The sequence below is a fragment of the Suricata suricatta genome, chromosome 7, assembly GCF_006229205.1.
Source record: "Suricata suricatta isolate VVHF042 chromosome 7, meerkat_22Aug2017_6uvM2_HiC, whole genome shotgun sequence".
Lineage (NCBI taxonomy): Eukaryota > Metazoa > Chordata > Mammalia > Carnivora > Herpestidae > Suricata > Suricata suricatta.
The window spans coordinates 10889104-10905996 of NC_043706.1; the positions used below are offsets into that span (position 1 = coordinate 10889104).

Consider the following 16893-nt stretch of genomic DNA (forward strand, 5'->3'; position numbering starts at 1 on the left):
ATGCAAACATATGGTATCTATCCTTCTCTGCCTGACTTAAGAGAGAGCAGGGAAGAGTGAGGGACACAGATCAAGGGAGACTACTGAATACTGAAGAGGAACCATGGACTGAAAGGGGAGGGGGAAGGAGGGGTGGTGATGGTCATGGTGGGGGGCACTTGTGGGGAGAAGCACTGGGTGTTATATGGAAACCAATTTGACAATAAACTATTATTAAAAAAAAAGAATTATCTCTCAGGGTAACTGCAAAAACTAAATGAGATAAAGGTGATTCTGCTTATTAAACTTATTGGCACTTGAGACATAAATGTTCCTCTTTCCCCCTACCCTCACCTCTAGACTTTACTGATCCAGATTTAAAAGTTATCAATCAGAAAACTGTATGTTCATGCTGGATGAGAGTTTATTTTGGGTACTCAATGAGACTATGCATTCTAGGGAAGCAATTTTCTATTTCTCAGTTATGGAAAAACAGACTGTTTAGTTGAAGAATGTACAGGGTGTCTGGGCACCTGGGGGGCTCAGTAGGTTAAGAATCTGACTTCGGCTCAGGTCATCATCTCACAGTTTGTGAGTTCGAGCTCCAAGTCGGGCTCTGTGCTGACAGCTCAGAGCCTGGAGCCTGCTTCCGATTCTGTGTCTCCCTCTCTCTCTCTGCCCCTCCCATGCTCATGTGCACACTCTCTATCAAAAATAAATGATTAAAAAAATTAAAAAATTTTTAAAAAAGAATGTACAGGGTGTGACAGGAGGGAAGGGTTCCATAAAAAAAGACCTGCAAGGAGCCAAAAGGAGAATGAATGAATGAATGAATGAATGAGTGAGTGAATCCTCCAGATAAAAAGGCAGTACAAAGAAAAAAGCCGTATCAATTACCCCAAGGCCAAAGCCAGAAGGAAAATGAACCTGGTACATTGTAGATGGCATGAGAAAGAGACACTCAGCCATCACCCTGACTGCTAGTATCAGAGGAACGAATGGTGAGTATCACAGGCAGCAGTAAAAATGTTTGGGCCGATTAATATTCTAAAATGGTCTTTGGGAGGGAAAATGGGCGTAAAACCCAATTTAAGGAACTTGTTCTTTTGTGAAACCATCCCAGCTTTTGCAGAACCTCTCTTTTCATGAGCCAAATTAAAAACATAAAGCAACCAAAATAAGGAAGCTTCTAGCTCTCTGCCTCTGGCTGAGAGAGCTGAAATTTCATGAGGCAATTCCAGTTTTTCCCCTTTCAGAGCGCCCTCGTGGCTCTGCTGACAGCCCACAGGTGCCCTGACCTTGGACGGAGGATAGTGTACAGATGACACGTGTAAAGCCCCAACCCACCATCGGGATAGACGGGGGCGTGTGTACATACCTCGTTCAAATTTTAACCGCTGATAAAGCTGAAGCTGGTCCACAGGTACCAAGCAGGCAATCTGAAACCAGAGATATGAAAAAGATGAGGTCTCTGTCATCAGCGGAGCCCAGAACTGCAGCCTTCTAGGACCTCTCCTCCTCGTCTGGCTTACTTTCTAGCAGTGGTTCGCCAACTCCTTTGTCTCCCCACAGTTCACGTGGTAACACAAACAACAATTCCAACGTGGGCCCCAGCCCTCCGCCGGGGCTGGGAGTCGCTACTCCAAGCACCCACAACGGGACCTACCTGTCACCCTGCATTCTTCCATCAGCAGCTACTAAGACCAGACAACCAAGCTTCTGGACCACCCCAATTATTTGTGTGCATATACAAAAGATGCTCCTCTTCTCTCCACATTCATTTAAGAATAAAAGATTATATATGGTCCTAGCTTTAGAACCCCTAAAAACTACGATCAGGCAGATAATGCCTCAGGAACTGTGAAAACCTCATTAGTCTCGTAGGGAAAAGAACCTTTGAAGCAATATAAAAACCATTTCCTTGGACAAAAATCACTTCATGGGGCCCTTGGTTGTCACTGATTGCCATCCATGCCATGGTAGAAAATGCTAAAGGGGCACCTGGGTGGCTCAGCTGGTTGAGCATCCAACTTGAGCGCAGGTCATGATCTCACAGTTCATGAGCTCAAGCCCCTCACTGAGCTTACTGCTGTCAGCATGGAACCCCATTCTGACCTTCTGTCTCCCTCTCTCTGCCCCTCCCCCACTCATGCTCTCTTTCTCTCTCAAAAATAAACATTTTTTAAAAACAGAAAGAAAATGTTAAAGATGCTAAAATGCTAAAGCTATTTCTTGTGGCTAAACTCCTCTGTTTCCATTTCAGATAGCAATATGAACCCAAAGGTTTACTGGTAAGTGACAATGATTCATACCTGCCCAAATGACATTTTAGATTAATCCTTTTAAATTGCATTTCAAAGTCAGATGCAGGAAAAGCCAAATGCTCTTAAACTGGCATTCTAAAAATAATATTTCCATTGACGTCAACTCTACTGACGTTGCTTAAAAGATATATAACAGAAAATTGAAAGACGTGATAGTGGGCTTCTAAACATTTGGCAAGTGATACAGGACACAGTCTTAGCCTTAGCAATTCTGACTCTAATGCATTGCATATTTATTTTTTTATTTTTTTAATCTTTATTTATTTTTGAGACAGAGACAGAGCATGAGTAGGGGAGGGGCAGAGAGCAAGGGAGATACTGAATCTGAAACAGGCTCCAGGCTCTGAGCTGTCAGCACAGAGCCTGATGCGGGGCTCAAACCCACAAACTGTGAGATCATGACCTGAGCTGATGTCAGACTCCTAACCAACTGAGCCGCCCAGGCGCCCCGTATTTTTTGGTATAAAATATATCTAGATGGAAGTTCCTGCAATAATAAAAGGAAGTCCACTTTAAGAAAACAAGAGTAAAACAAAATGAGGCAGTTAAAAATTGTACATAACAGCTATTTTTTAAAAGATACCCAAAATCTGATCCTCCTCCTCATACACAAAAAATCAGTTATTTTGCAAGTGAATTAAACTACATTAGCTAAAATGTCTGAAGGACCACGAAACAGGCAAGTTCAGTCTTCTCCATTCCAAGTATGGTAAAACATTAATTTAATTTAATTATAACATTTTTTTCTCTACCTAGTGGGGAAAGCTTGCATTTTCATCTGGCGCCTTAAATAAAGCTCCTGAGCAATCACTGTCAAAAAAATTATGGTTAATTTTATATGATGGGTGTTGTACTATACTTTTTTTAAAAAGGATGGTTAGACTTTTATTACACTGAAAGCCAGTTTTGTTTCATCTGTTATAATACTACTTGGGCATCTTTCCTAAAAGACAAAGACATCTCAAAAAAAAAACAAACCACCCTTTGAGTTGGAGATAGAAGACACAGGCAGCCAAAGGCATGGGGGGCATTCAGGAACCCCAACTCAGTTCCTGACTTAGTCATTATAAGTAGAGGACAAATAATCTAATATTACTTTAATTTGGGGGGGGGCCAAGATGATTTGAAGATGCTGTCATCCAGGCCCAAGAGACCTCAGTGAGAATCTGTATCTCTATTTTCAACCCCCACCCTCCAAAAAGATCTAATTCTATGGGACAGCCCTGTACTCGATCTGCCTCCATCTAAAATCATTTCTGGACTGATGAGAAACTACTTCAAACCCTTCAAAGTCAACTCCTAAAAACTGTTTGTTTTCAATGACATGCAATTTATTTAACAGCTGAGACAAATACAGTTTCTGGAAGACAAAGCAAACAGGAGATAAAGTATTTTAGATATAGGTGAAATGCTAATGAAAAAGTATCACAAATTAATGCAGGAAAAAGTCAACAACAGTAGAAATGGATGTTTACTTTTAAATTAGAAAGATAAATTTCAGCAGGGGACACACACTGCCAACCAAGAAGTCAGAGGTCTCAAATTTTTTTTATTTTGGCTTCTTATTCTACTTTCAATCTCCTATTTATCATTTTTTAGAGACCAAAGACTTTTGTGGAATTAAGCCTTAGTCAGGCAACTCAAATTTTTTTCTCTATTGAAATTTGTGATTAAAAAAAAAGTTCCATCACATCATTCTCTTCCCAGCCCCCCGCCCCCCACAACACTTAGATTTGCACTTTCTCTGTATTCTGCTTGATGACCCAGGTAACAGTATAGCACTGTTACACACAAGCTCCCTTCAAGGAACTGAAATAACTCAAAAGGCAATAAAGACACAAAAGTTGTTTTTTTTAATGTGCTCCTTGAGGGAAAAAAATCCACTTCTTGATCTTACAATTTGTTGGATGTTAAGATTAGACTAGTATTCCGAAATGTTTCTATTATACCCATAGCTTTAGAGAAAGCCAGACCTTGTATTAAAAAAAAAAAAAAAAGTCCAAAGTATTAAACTCCTGGTTCATTCCCGTGTAGGGTAAGTCACTCTTGCTCAAGGGTCCTTACAATTATAAACTGGAAATAAGTATGTGAAGATAATTATTAAAGGCTCTATCAGGTCACAGGTTAAAGGACTACTGCTTTAAAAACAAAACGAAACCCCAAACAATCACAATGACTCCAAAACTGATTGCAAAACTGAAATCCCAACAGAAGAGATAATACAGAGGTGTCTTGTGATATATAACTCTCCTCTACCTGCCAAAAAAGAAATTCCAAATTGTTCAAAATCGTATCAGAATGTTCCTTTTTAACTTTTCTATTTTGAAATAATTTTAGACTCACAAAGAATTGCAAAACTTGGGTAGAGTTCCTAAATCCCATTCTACCAACTTCTCCTAATGTTAACACCTTATATAACCATGGCTAATAATTAATTTTTTATTTATTTATTTTGGGAGAGAGAGAGAGAGAGCACACTTGAGTGGGAGGGGGAGAGAGATTCCCAAGCAGGCGCCACACTGTCAGCATAGAGCCCAACATGGGGCTCGAACTCACAAAATGTGAGATCATGACCTATGAGATCATGACTTGAGCAGAAATCAAGTGTCCGATGCTTTAACCGACTCAGCCACCCAGGCATCCAATGGCTAGTAATTAAAATAATGAAATTTACATCGATACAAAACAACCTACAAGTCTTATCCAAAGGTCAAAAACTGTCCAACTTATGTCTTTTTTTTTTTTTTCAGTCCTAGATCCTGGACTGCATTTAGTTGCCATGTCTCTACTTAGCCTTCTCCAAGCTGTGGTAATTCCTCAGTTTGTCTTTGCTTTTCACGACCTTGACATGTTTGAAGAGTCCAGGCTAGTTATGTTGTACAGTGTTCTCCAATCTGGGTTTGTCTGATGTGTTCTCATGATTTGGTTGAGGCTCTGCATTTTTGGCAAGAGTATCACAGAAGTGATGTTAAGCCATCGGGAGGTATATGGGGACACACGCCTCATTACTGAGTGGTGGTGACTTTGTAGCTTGGTCAAGGTGGTGCCTACCAAATTTCTCCACCCTTTGTAATCAGCAAAGGTTCTTATAGGGATACATTTTGAGAATCTATAAATATCCTGTTTCTCGTCATACCTTTGTTCCACTAATTGATAATTCTTGCCTACAATAGTTATTACTGTGGTAATTAATGACAATTTTCTATTTCTATCCTTCATTCTGTATTTGTTAATTGGAATTCAACTGTAAGAAAGAATCGTCCCTTACTTCTCCAAAGAAGACATCCAGATGGCCAACTGACACATTAAAAAATGCTCAACATCACTCATCATCAGGGAAATACAAATCAAAACCACACTGAAATACCACCTCACACCCGTCAGAATGGCTAACATTAACAACTCGGGCAACAACAGATGTTGGCAAGGATGCAGAGAAAGAGGAGCTCTGTGGCACTGCTGGGGGGAGTGCAAACTGGTGCAGCCACTCTGGAGAACAGTATGGAGGTTCCTCAGAAAATTAAAAATACAACTACCCTATGACCCAGCAATTGCACTACTAGGTATTTATCCAAGGGATACAGGGGTGCTGTTTCCAAGGGGCACGTGCACCCCAATGTTTATAGCAACACTATCGACAATAGCCAAAGTATGGGGAGAGCCCAAATGTTCATCGATGGATGAATGAGTAAAGAAGATGTTACACACACACACACACACACACACACACACACACACTACACAATAGAGTATTACTCGGCCATCGGAAAAATGAAAACTTGTTACTTGCAACTACATGGATGGAACTGGAGGGTATTATGCTAAGTGAAATTAGAGAAAGACAGATCATATGACTTCCCTCATAGGAGGAACTTAAGATACAAAACAGATGAACATAAGGGAAGCAAAAATAATATAAAAACAGGGAGGGGGACAAAACATAAGAGACTCTTAAATATACAGAACAAACAGAGTGTTGCTGGAGGGGGTGTGGGGGATGGGCTGAATGGGTGAGGGAATCTATTCCTGAAACCACTGTTGCACTATATGCTAACTAAACTGGAGGTAAATTTAACATATAATTAATTAATTAATTAATTAAAAAACAAAGAAAGAGCTGTCCCTTCGCTCCCATTTACTTATTATTTATTATTCAGGTCAGTTTGGACTACTGATATTTTTTTTATTCAGTGGGTTCTAATCCACTAATAACCAGATCCACATTCAAGTTGTAGAAACAAACATTTCTAAGGCTCTTCTCAACTATTAAGAGAACAACGGCCTCAGATCAGCTACTGAAAAATTTTTATCTTGATATAAAGTAATTTTTTTTGCTATTTCTCCTGTGAAATTTATATTAATCTGCCTGTTCAAGAAAAAAGAAAAATGTCTCTCTCCTCCTATGAGAAACCACTTTTTGTCATCCTCATCATTCTAGAAATTCTTTCCAAAAAGGAAGAAAATTTAATTCAAAGATAAAATCAGTTCGGTTTCATCTGAATAGAACAAGAACAGTAGTAACACCAGGACAGTAAGAACAAAAGCTACTGGTTGACCACAATCACTATCTTTTTTCTTCTGGTAAAAAGTAACCTGAAGACTCAGTTCCTACTTTGCCGAGAAGTCTTCCTTTTCCATTCTACCCCAACTGCGGCCAACTGTAACCAGGGCACTCAGAACTCACATGCGCATGGGGGTGCTGTAAAAGGAACACGTGATGGTGAACGGGGTAGCCTAACATCCACAGTGAGAAGAAAAGGTGAGGCACACCCTCGTTTACCTTATTAACTATGATCACATCTGAGCAGGCGTCACCACCTACACTGACATTAGCCCCACACAAACCAAAGAAGGAAAAGGGGGGCAGACAGTGGAGCCTGTTTGCTGGAGAAGCATTTATGCTGAGAGCAGTGTGTTCTCAGGATACTGACCACTGGTCAATATCTTGTATATAAAATACTGTATGTGATTAAGATATACATGGTCTTTTAGTCAGGCAAATTAAATGGTTCAAACATCGAAGATAGAGGTGGGCTTCATGTAAGTACCTCTTGTCAAGGTCTAGAAAGTCAGGACAGAAGACAATAGAAAGAAAAATCTCATCTTTACTTGGTTTTGGCCCTTTAAATCATACTTCTGCTACAGTTGCTTTAAAAAATTAAAGAGACCAAACAAAGAACACAAGGGCCCGTATATTTAAAGATGGAATTGACCACAGGGAGATCATTATAGCATGTCAAGGCCTTGGCAATTTCTGAGGGTCTATGACTTGCAAGAATACTGGCAAAAAAAAAAGTAGTTCCAGTTGCACGGATAAGTGCCTTATCACACTTACACAAAAATTACCAGTGTTTCCTATCTCAACCCAGGAAGTAAGAACTGCCCTTTCTACCAAAAAAGAGAAAAATGGCACATCCACCCACCGAGCGTACTAACCAAGTTCACGTCTCCTTCCCTACATACGAGATACTGAAACCGGCGGGAGAGGACAGAGGGCATCACTGCTGGGGAACCACAAGGCAGGGCCCTCCTGGGAGGTGAAAAGATGGCCGAAGCTGGAACTCTGGGGCCAGGATTATTCTCACGGTTCCCTGAAGGGGCCGCTTTGGCTACTCTTTTCACCTGCTCTACAGCGGCTTCAGGTCACCTGCCCACACGGTCCCTGCCCTTGTGCCCCGCCTACTCTGTGGGCAAAAGAGACACACCCGCGTGCACATCCCTGTGACACATTCAACTCATTGCTGCTTATTCTTCTTATAGCTGCCTTTAAAGCAGCAGCTTAGAATCAGAAACATTATTCTCCATTTATAAGCACTTTAAAAAATTTTTAACGTTTAATTTTGAGAGAGAGAGAGCGCAAGTGGAGGGGGGCAGAGAGAGAGAGGGAGACAGAGAATCCCAAGCAGGCTCTGCCCTGTTGGCACAGAGCCCAATGTGGGGCTCGAACCCACCAACCATGAGATCATGACCTGAGCGGAAGTCAGATGCCTTCAACTGACTCAGCCACCCAGGCACACCCATTTATATGCAGTTTTAAAGCGAAGCCTTAGGTTCTAAAGTAAAATTCAACTGGGAACCTCAAAAATATCTATTAACACTGGCATAGCAGATTCCTTTATCCCTCGCCACCCCAACATTCGCCTCTTCTCCCACTAACACACATTGCAGCCAAGGGGATTGCAGACACACTCTGGTCCCCTCCTGTGCAGATCCTGCCTGGGCATCCTCAGCCCCCTGTGCCCCACCTCACACTGCCATGATGGGAAGGAAGAGCGTGAGAAGAGACAGCGAGTGGGGGCTGTGCTTATGGGTAATTTGCGGGGAGCACATGGGTCGCTATAATTCCAGCAGCCTTTACCAAAACTACCCCCAATAAACATCCAACATGAGTAAAAACTGTATTTAGTTTGCAAGCGTAGCTTCAAATTCCTTCCTACCCCCCCACCCCGCCCCAATCCGCTCTCCTGGTGCTCCGAGGTGCCCCACCCTGCAGCCCGTCCTGGAGAAATCCTGCAGCCCCCATTCTTGGCCATAGCACTGCCCCCATCCTGGCCTGGGTCTAGCAGCAAAATGTAGGCAGGTCATTCCAATGCGCCAGGGCCTGGGAGGAGGGCTGGGTGTTGAGAAGCTGTCCTTGGCCTCTGCCACCAGCTGGCAGACAGAGGAAGGCCCATCCCTCCGGCCATGTAACAGTTGATAGGCGCTCACCACTCAACTTGTACAGGGCCCAGACACATGGCTCGGGCTCCCCCAGCAAGGGGCCGTGTGCTACTTCCCCTCCACTGCGAGGGAAGGGCTCCAGTAGTCAGCACCATCAGAACAGGGCCCCTACCCGGGAAGGCCTGGCCTCAAGTAATGCTATGGGAGCAAACAACCTGCGTCCCACCTCTCACGACTCTGTGTTGGACACGACTCCAGGATCCAGCACAGGAGGAGAGCCCTGCCACGGGCGGAAGTACTCAAGGGCACAAGGAAGGGCAAGTTTTACTTGTCCTGGGCCCCCAGCGGGGTGGCCTCCAGCCACTGCCTCCCACCAACTTGACGTAATATAGAAGAGAAGGTGCCTTTTCTACTGTTTCCTCCACAAGTCAACCGTACGTAGATGGGGCATTAAGTGCTTTGCTAATGAAGCTACTTCTAATCAATAAAAGTCACGGGACAGAACCACAGCTGAGCTCATTGGAAAGCGGTAAGATGGCAGGCAGGACCCACGGAGAACAGCAGGCCAATGCCAGGGACACAGGCAACCATGTGAGCTAGATCTACACTGGAGAGCATTTGGCAAAAAGAGCTGAAATCGCTGCTGTCCCCTGAAGGTGAATAAATGTTATACTTCCACGCATTTTAGAAGACAATGAATGATGAAGAACCATGTACTGTAACATAAATAACAGCAGCACAAAGGGAACTTGAGACTTAACCATCATTATTTTTAACATGCAAAGCATATTTATCCGTTAGCTGTATCATTAAACATTTTTTTAAGGCAGGCTAAGTAATCATAGAGACAGAATCCAATCAAGCAATGAGGTGGATAAAGCCATTGTGATACACTTGCTCATCTCTAAGAGCTACCAATTATAATAACTATGTAAGAGAAAGTTTGATGTAAAGGAAGCCAGAAAGGAAGATGGCCCAGCCCAAGTTCATGTGTTTGTGGTATCTACTTTGAAAGGAGTGATCCCAAGGGTGCCTGAGTGGCTCAGTGGGTTAAAGCATCTAGCTCTTGATTTCAGGTTGGGTCATGACCTCACAGTTGAGATGGAACCCCACTTTGGCCTCTGGGCTGGGCTTGGAGTCTGCTTAAGATTCTCTCTCTCTCTCTCTCTCTCTCTCTCTCTCTCTCTCTCTCTCTCTCTCTCTCTCCCTGCCTTTCCTCTGCTCACACTCTCTAAACTAATCAATTAATTAAGAATTCATTTTTAAAAAACATACTCTATTCATGTCTCAACTGAAAATGAGAGACCGCCATGACTACTCCCACGATATTTTACTCGGCGGGAAAATAGAAGTGGCCAGTTGGCTAAGAACTTTGATTACTGTACATTCGTGCCCATCTCTAGTCAAGCTCTCAGCAGACCAGTGTTTACAGTAACAGTCCTTTAATGCCCTGGGTGTCTTCTTGCTCACCTAATGGGAAACGGACTTCAAGGAATTGAAGAAATAACCATAGTTTTTAGTTTGGTGGACATTTTTGTTTTGTTTTTCAAACAGCCTTTGGTAACTTCTAAGAGACACCATGGATTTGTTTGGTTTCCATACAACCTAAAAAGTTAAACTGTTTTGAGAGTCAAGCGGCGGGGCGCTGAGTACTAGGGAGGTGTGCATGAGGCTGTACAATAGAAAAAGGGTAAGAAGTAGAATGGAGGGAAGAATTGCAGGAGAATGAGAAAAGAAAATGCTATACTAAGAAAATCCGAAAAGTCAAACTCTGTTCTAGACAAATGCAAGACAAACCATAGCCTGTCTCCACTCACTTGCCTCAACACATGGGCTCGAACAGTTGATAACCCAAGTGTCTGTGGCCAGTGGTTACCATCTCTTTAAAAGTCTAGAACCTGCCATGCGACTGAACTTCCCACAATGGTGGAGACGCTGTATTCTGTGCTGTCTAATCAGGCTGCCATGAGCCACATGTGGCTCCTACCAGGCACCTGAAACATGATTAGTGCAACCAAAGAAATGGATTTTTAATTTTATTTATTTTTAATTAATTTAAATGTAAGTAGCCACACGGAGCTAGCGGAAGGTCTAGAATATAGGACTGTGGCTCATTTCAAAGGCTTCTCAAACTTCATCAAACTACTCATTTCACTTATTTTTAATAGATTTTGTATACATAAATTAACTAGGATTTCCTAGGCGACACAGCTCTTGCTGCCTGCTTCATGTCAGGCATTTGGCTTACTAGAACTCTCTGACTTGTCACAGGTTAATGTCACTCTGCTAGATCAGAAGCTCCAGAAGGGCAACGCTGGGCTGGGCTTACTCACCTCTCTATCCTGACCTGACCTGCATGCTTAGTAAACTGCTCACTGATGAGAATATCAGAGAAGCGAATCAAAAAAGAAGCATCTTTTCTAGAAGGATGATGTATAGAACAATGCTCCTGAACCCAAGTCCTACTTTAAAACCCCTTCCCAAGTTGTACAGATCAATAGTCTTTTTGGCATTAACCCAATCTTTCTCCACTTTAATTTCCGTCCACCCCTTCCTCAAACAAAAGTAACCAATATCTCTCACCTCGGGACTATATATTCAATATACTTTTTTATCAACTCTTCGATGATTTCATGATTTTCCTAAAACGAATCACTTCTAAACCATTATGTATTTTCATTCTTCTCTCAAAGCCACTTTGAGCTCACTTGCACCACCTCAGTGACGGCTGAACATGGGAGACCAAGATGCAGACTGGTTATAAATGGTCTAGTAACATCTTTCCAACTGTATAGCTTACAAAACAAAGAAAATATATGTAAAAGCATATGTATTTGTAACCAGAGCATAACCACACACACATACATATCCCCACATCTATATGGATACACACACACACACACTCACACGCAGTACAGAGTCTCCAAGTCCTTTATCATGTAATTTATCTATCTCATTCCACTCTTTTTTTCTCCAATGTTTATTTTTGAGAGACAGAGCAAGAGCAGGGGAGGAGCAGAGAGAGGGGGAGACACAGACTCTGAAGCAGCCTCCAGGCTCTGAGCTGTCAGCACAGAGCCCGACGTGGGGCTTGAACCCATAAATCATAAGATCACGACCTGAGCTGAAGTCAGCTGCTTAACCGACTGAGCCACCCAAGCACCCCTACCTCATTCCACTCTTAAAGCCAAGGAGTTATGGTGGTCAGAAAGAACAGATTAGAATTCTAGCTCTTCTACTTTTTAGATATGCACTCTTGGGCAAACTACTTAAACCCTCTGGGCTTCCATTTTCTAAGTTTGGTGAAGGGACTAGATGGTAGGCCAGCTCTGAATGCATCCGGAAGAATGCCTAATGCACAGCAGGCGTACTATATTTGCCAGATGAATAACTGATTTCTTCTGTTTCTCGGGCCCTCTTTCCCAGGCTTGCAAACTTCCCAAGAATGGACAAGAGCTGCTTATCCTCTTATTTAAAGCGAGCATGACATGAAGATTAAAAGCAGATTCAAGGGCAAGCTCCTGATTAGGGACTGAAGAAACAAAGCAAAGAGACCTATCACAGTCTTAAGAAAATGGGAGAACTCATTTAAAAAAGACATTTCTGATGCCCGACAAAGACCAAACAAAGCTTCTGTGGAAACGGTCTGACTCAGTCTACCTTTGTAGATGGCACTAGTTTATATAACTGGTTGAAATTGGTCGTGTTTATCTTTAAAGTATTAGAGATCACAAGACCTCTCATTACCCAGCCTCCATACCACACATCTGGTAAATTTGGTTTCTAGCACCTTGGCCCATTCTAGGGCCTCTCCAGCACTCAGACGGCATGTATAAATAGATCTGAGACATGGCTTAACCGCTTCTGTGAAGAATCCAGAGGAATGCAGAAATCAAGTATTAGCCTCTGTATTTGTTTCTAGATGCCCTGGTAAGGAAGTACATAGAGAGTCAAGGTCCCACAGAAGAAGGCCAACAGGAGAGGGGGAAGGGCAGGGCCCTCATCCGTACCTCCGCTTCCTGCAGGACCCCGTGGCTGAGGCACACCGTGTCAGGGCAGGAGATGGGAGACCCGCACCCCTCTCGGATCGCCAGCTGCAGGTACTGTTTCAAGCACTAGAAGGTGAGAAGAAAAAAGACAATTACCCATCGCATTACAGTAGCACCAAGGTTACGTAACCACCGCTGCCTCTTCCTTCGCTGGCTCTGGGACTCAGGAAACATCAGTTATCCCAAGTGTGAACAGTAAGAGCCATCACTCCGGAAAGAATGTGAGACAGGCCATTAATTATGTATGACCTCGATGTCGAGTTTATTCAAGGCAACAAGTCAAATAAATTCCTGTACACTCACACATTTCATCCATCACAGGTTTGACAAAGAAGAACCACTCTTTTGCACTCATGGCAAACGCCTTCTTTTTACTTTTTCTTTTTTTTAATTTCTTTGACTTCCTAATTCCATTTTTTACCTAGTGGTCCCTTCCCTCAAAGTTTGCCCCAAAGTAGAATCCTGTGACTCTCATGCGGAATGAGCCAAACAGAATCAAAATACAGCTGATCCTTGAGCAACACAGGTTTGAACTGCGTGTGTCCAGATACGCAGGGTTTTTTCAATAAATATACAGTACTGTAAGTGTACTTTCTCTTGTGATTTTCTTAATTTCTTCTGTAGCTTAGTTTATTGCAAGAATAAAGTATATGATACACATAACATACAAAATATGTGCTAATCAACTGTTTATGTTATCGGTAAGTTTTCTGGTCAACAGTAGGCTATCAGTAGCTAAGTTTTGGGGGAGTCAAAAGTTATATGTGGATCTTCAATTGCATGGGGTGGGGTGTCAGAGCCCCTAACTCCTGTGTGGTTCAAGGGTCAATAGTAAGATTAAGGCACTGAATTATATAGGAACACTTTTAATAACAAATACACCTTGGAAATACAATGTCAAAGACAATTTGGCAGAATGAGACCTTCCCAAAACTATGGGCTTTGATGGATGTTATGGTGAGGGGGTTTGAGTATAACCTGGGGAAAGAAGAAATTGGATTAAAAAAAGAAACCCAGAAAGAAGAGGGATAATACCAAGAACAAACTTAGTCTCCTCACTGCCTGTTGCCCCAGGATCTTGGGTAGTAGATGAAGACGGGGTCAGAGAAGGCAGGGGAGGGGCTGACAGCATTATGGAGACCTCCCAGCCCAGCCCGACACACCCACAGAAGACTGAGAGCCACAGTTCCAGAAGACAGAACTCTTAGGAAATCCGGATGATGACTCTTCGATTTCTACTAGTTTGCTCATAATTGGCGAGCTCTTTCCTGTGTCCATGATGAAAAAAGCTCAAGCACTCATGCTGGAGGAAGACACCCCAAAAGTACATAAGCTAGTCGATGAATTAATGATTCTTATAAAGTGGTGATCATTTAAAACTGAGTTCAGATTTTCCAAATTTATATGTTTATAAATATTTAAATATAAATATTTTAAAATATTGCTATTGTACAATCTTTTGTAAAATCTTAACTACTGGGGCATCTAGGTGGCTCAGTCGGCTAGGCATCTGACACTTGATTTCAGCTCAGGCCATGATCTCAGGGTTTGTGAGTTTGAGCCCTGCATTGGGCTGTGTGCTGACAGTGCAGAGCCTACTCGGGATTCTTTCTCTGTCCCCTCTCTCTGCCCTTTGCCCTCCCCTGCTCATGGGCACGCATCCACTTCCTATCTCTCAAAATAAATAAACATTAAACAAAATCTTAATATTAAATACGTTCTATAGTCAGAACACTGGTGCCGTAATTGCGAACCTATTCTGAACCCAATTGTAAATGGTCACCACTTTATAAATTATGCTAAATTCACACACTGGAATGCTGAAGCATTATGAAAAATATTTTCAAATGATGTTTAAAGATATGGAGAAATGCTCATGATTCAGTAGCAACTGGAAAAGAAAAGACAATTTGGTGTGAACTGGAGACCACAAGGTACCTGCAAACGGGTCCTTCTAAGGAATTCCTCCCACAGCGGACTGAATATTGGTACTGTATTTTACCTCTTATTTTCTTGCTGGAGACAAGGGTGGACTATCACTTGCTCTAGGAGATACTGTGCTAAACGTGGTCTCTTGTACCAAGAAGGGAACACAAGAGAGCCAGAGCAAGGAAATACAGGGGTGGGGGCGGGGTGGGAATTTCAGTGCACTGGCCACACTCAAGAGGAGCATCAGTGCTGGCTCACAGAAAGGAGTGTCACATCAAGGGACAAATGAGTCAACGAGGTGAAGGCCTGTGCACCGGCTCTGTGGCTGAGGTCCCCTCTGCCATCCCTATGCCACACGGACCTCAGGATGACCACCTTGATATACACGGCAGTCACCTGAGATTTTAGCAGACAGACTGAAAATGTACTGTCTCTGGGCTCACGGGGAAGGCAAGTGAGAAAACAAAGTGAATGGTGCCATGAACACCTTCTGGAATATTCGGGCCCTAACCCTGGTTCCACTTGATCAGGTGGCAAGAGGAAAGTTACTTAAACTGCTCCCCAGACTCGCGTCTCTCAATTGAAAAAAAAAAACCGAAAAACCAGCAACAATCCCTGTTATGGTTTCCTCACAGGCCTTTCAACCCTCGAACACACAAACACAAACCTGGAACCCTTCGGAAACACTTAAACTTCAGAGTATTTGGTTTCATTTCTATCTCCACGTGACCTTGGCCTTTCTAGCAGAAGCCTTCCGGGGCAATGCTAACCCTTTGACCTTCCGGGACTACCCTTTCTCCACTCCCTTTCGAGAGCCGGTTAAGCCACGCGGTCCAGAGCTCCAGGAACAGGACAGATACTTGTGACAGAACATCGTACACCTCTATTCAAGCCTCTCCTCAGAACCGTTTGCATTCAGGGGCGCCCGGGTGACTCAGTCAGTTAAGCCTCTGACTTCAGCTCAGGTCAGATCTCACAGTTCGTGGGTTCGAGCCCTGTGTCAGGCTCTGTGCTGACAGCTAGCTCAGAGCCTGGGGGCTGCTTCAGATTCTGTGTCTCCCTCTCTCTCTCTGACCCTCCCCTGCTCACGCTGTCTCTCTCTGTCTCTCAAAAAATAAAAACATTTAAAAAAAACCAAGAATGACATTGCCAGGCAGAGAGCCTCTCTGTGTGCTGCCCACCACTCCCTCGTGGTGTATTATATAAACCTCGATCTCCTTGGTTCTTTGGCCTCAGGTGACTTCTTTCACCGCCTGCGCCTCGGGCCACCAGATGGTCACCCCCCATTTGGGCCCCTCCCCCAGGGAACCTCTGCCAGGATGGGGCTGGGGCCCTCCCAGGGTTCTGGGGACATTCCCTAGTGGCCCGACTGCAGCAGCCCTTGCAGAACTGACCACCTCCCGCCAAGGTTACTCCTGGGAGAGGATCCGAAGCCCCAGGGGGAACCTAGCCGGACACTGTCCAGGCCCAGAAGGGTGAGGGGCCCTGCCCTCCCTCTCCTTTCCGCAGCCCCTCCTAGGCCTCCCCCAGCACTCCTCAGGCAACTGAAGGTCTCTGGCAGGGGCAGCTCCCCGGTGTGGCCCGAAGGTCTGAGGGTGAACAGGTCGCCTGTCCCCCACTGTGAGGGTAAAGGACCCCTTTTTCTCCCCCGCCCCCGCCGAGGGCTCCATTCCCACGTGTGGCACAGCCGGCAGCTCAGCCAGGGCGAATCCACACAGGTTGTGGACTCACAGCGGACTCACGGCCGCCTCGCTCCTTTGGGCCCCCACGGTTCTGGCCACCATCTTGATCTGCAGCCAATATCCGTCCCTACACGTCTGAGTGACCCCCACAGGTCCAGAGATGAACGAAGATTCACCAAGGATTCCAGCCCACACCGTGAGGGTCCCCTCCCGCTGCGTCCCGGGCACCATGGAGTTTCCCCCAGCTCGCCCCTCAGCACATTACCTAGC

At 43.9% G+C, this 16893-nt stretch overlaps 1 protein-coding gene across 2 annotated transcripts in view; it reads right to left on the minus strand.

Moving 5' to 3' along the window:
• RNF144B (ring finger protein 144B) overlaps positions 1-16893 on the minus strand; it is a 79215-nt gene that overhangs the window by 27043 nt on the left and 35279 nt on the right. For both annotated transcript variants that reach the window (XM_029945241.1, XM_029945242.1), the window contains 2 exons: positions 12974-13078; positions 1358-1418 (listed from right to left, as the gene is read on the minus strand). In XM_029945241.1, the coding sequence (XP_029801101.1) occupies positions 1358-1418; positions 12974-13078 (166 nt within the window). The remainder of the gene's footprint in view (positions 1-1357; positions 1419-12973; positions 13079-16893) is intronic.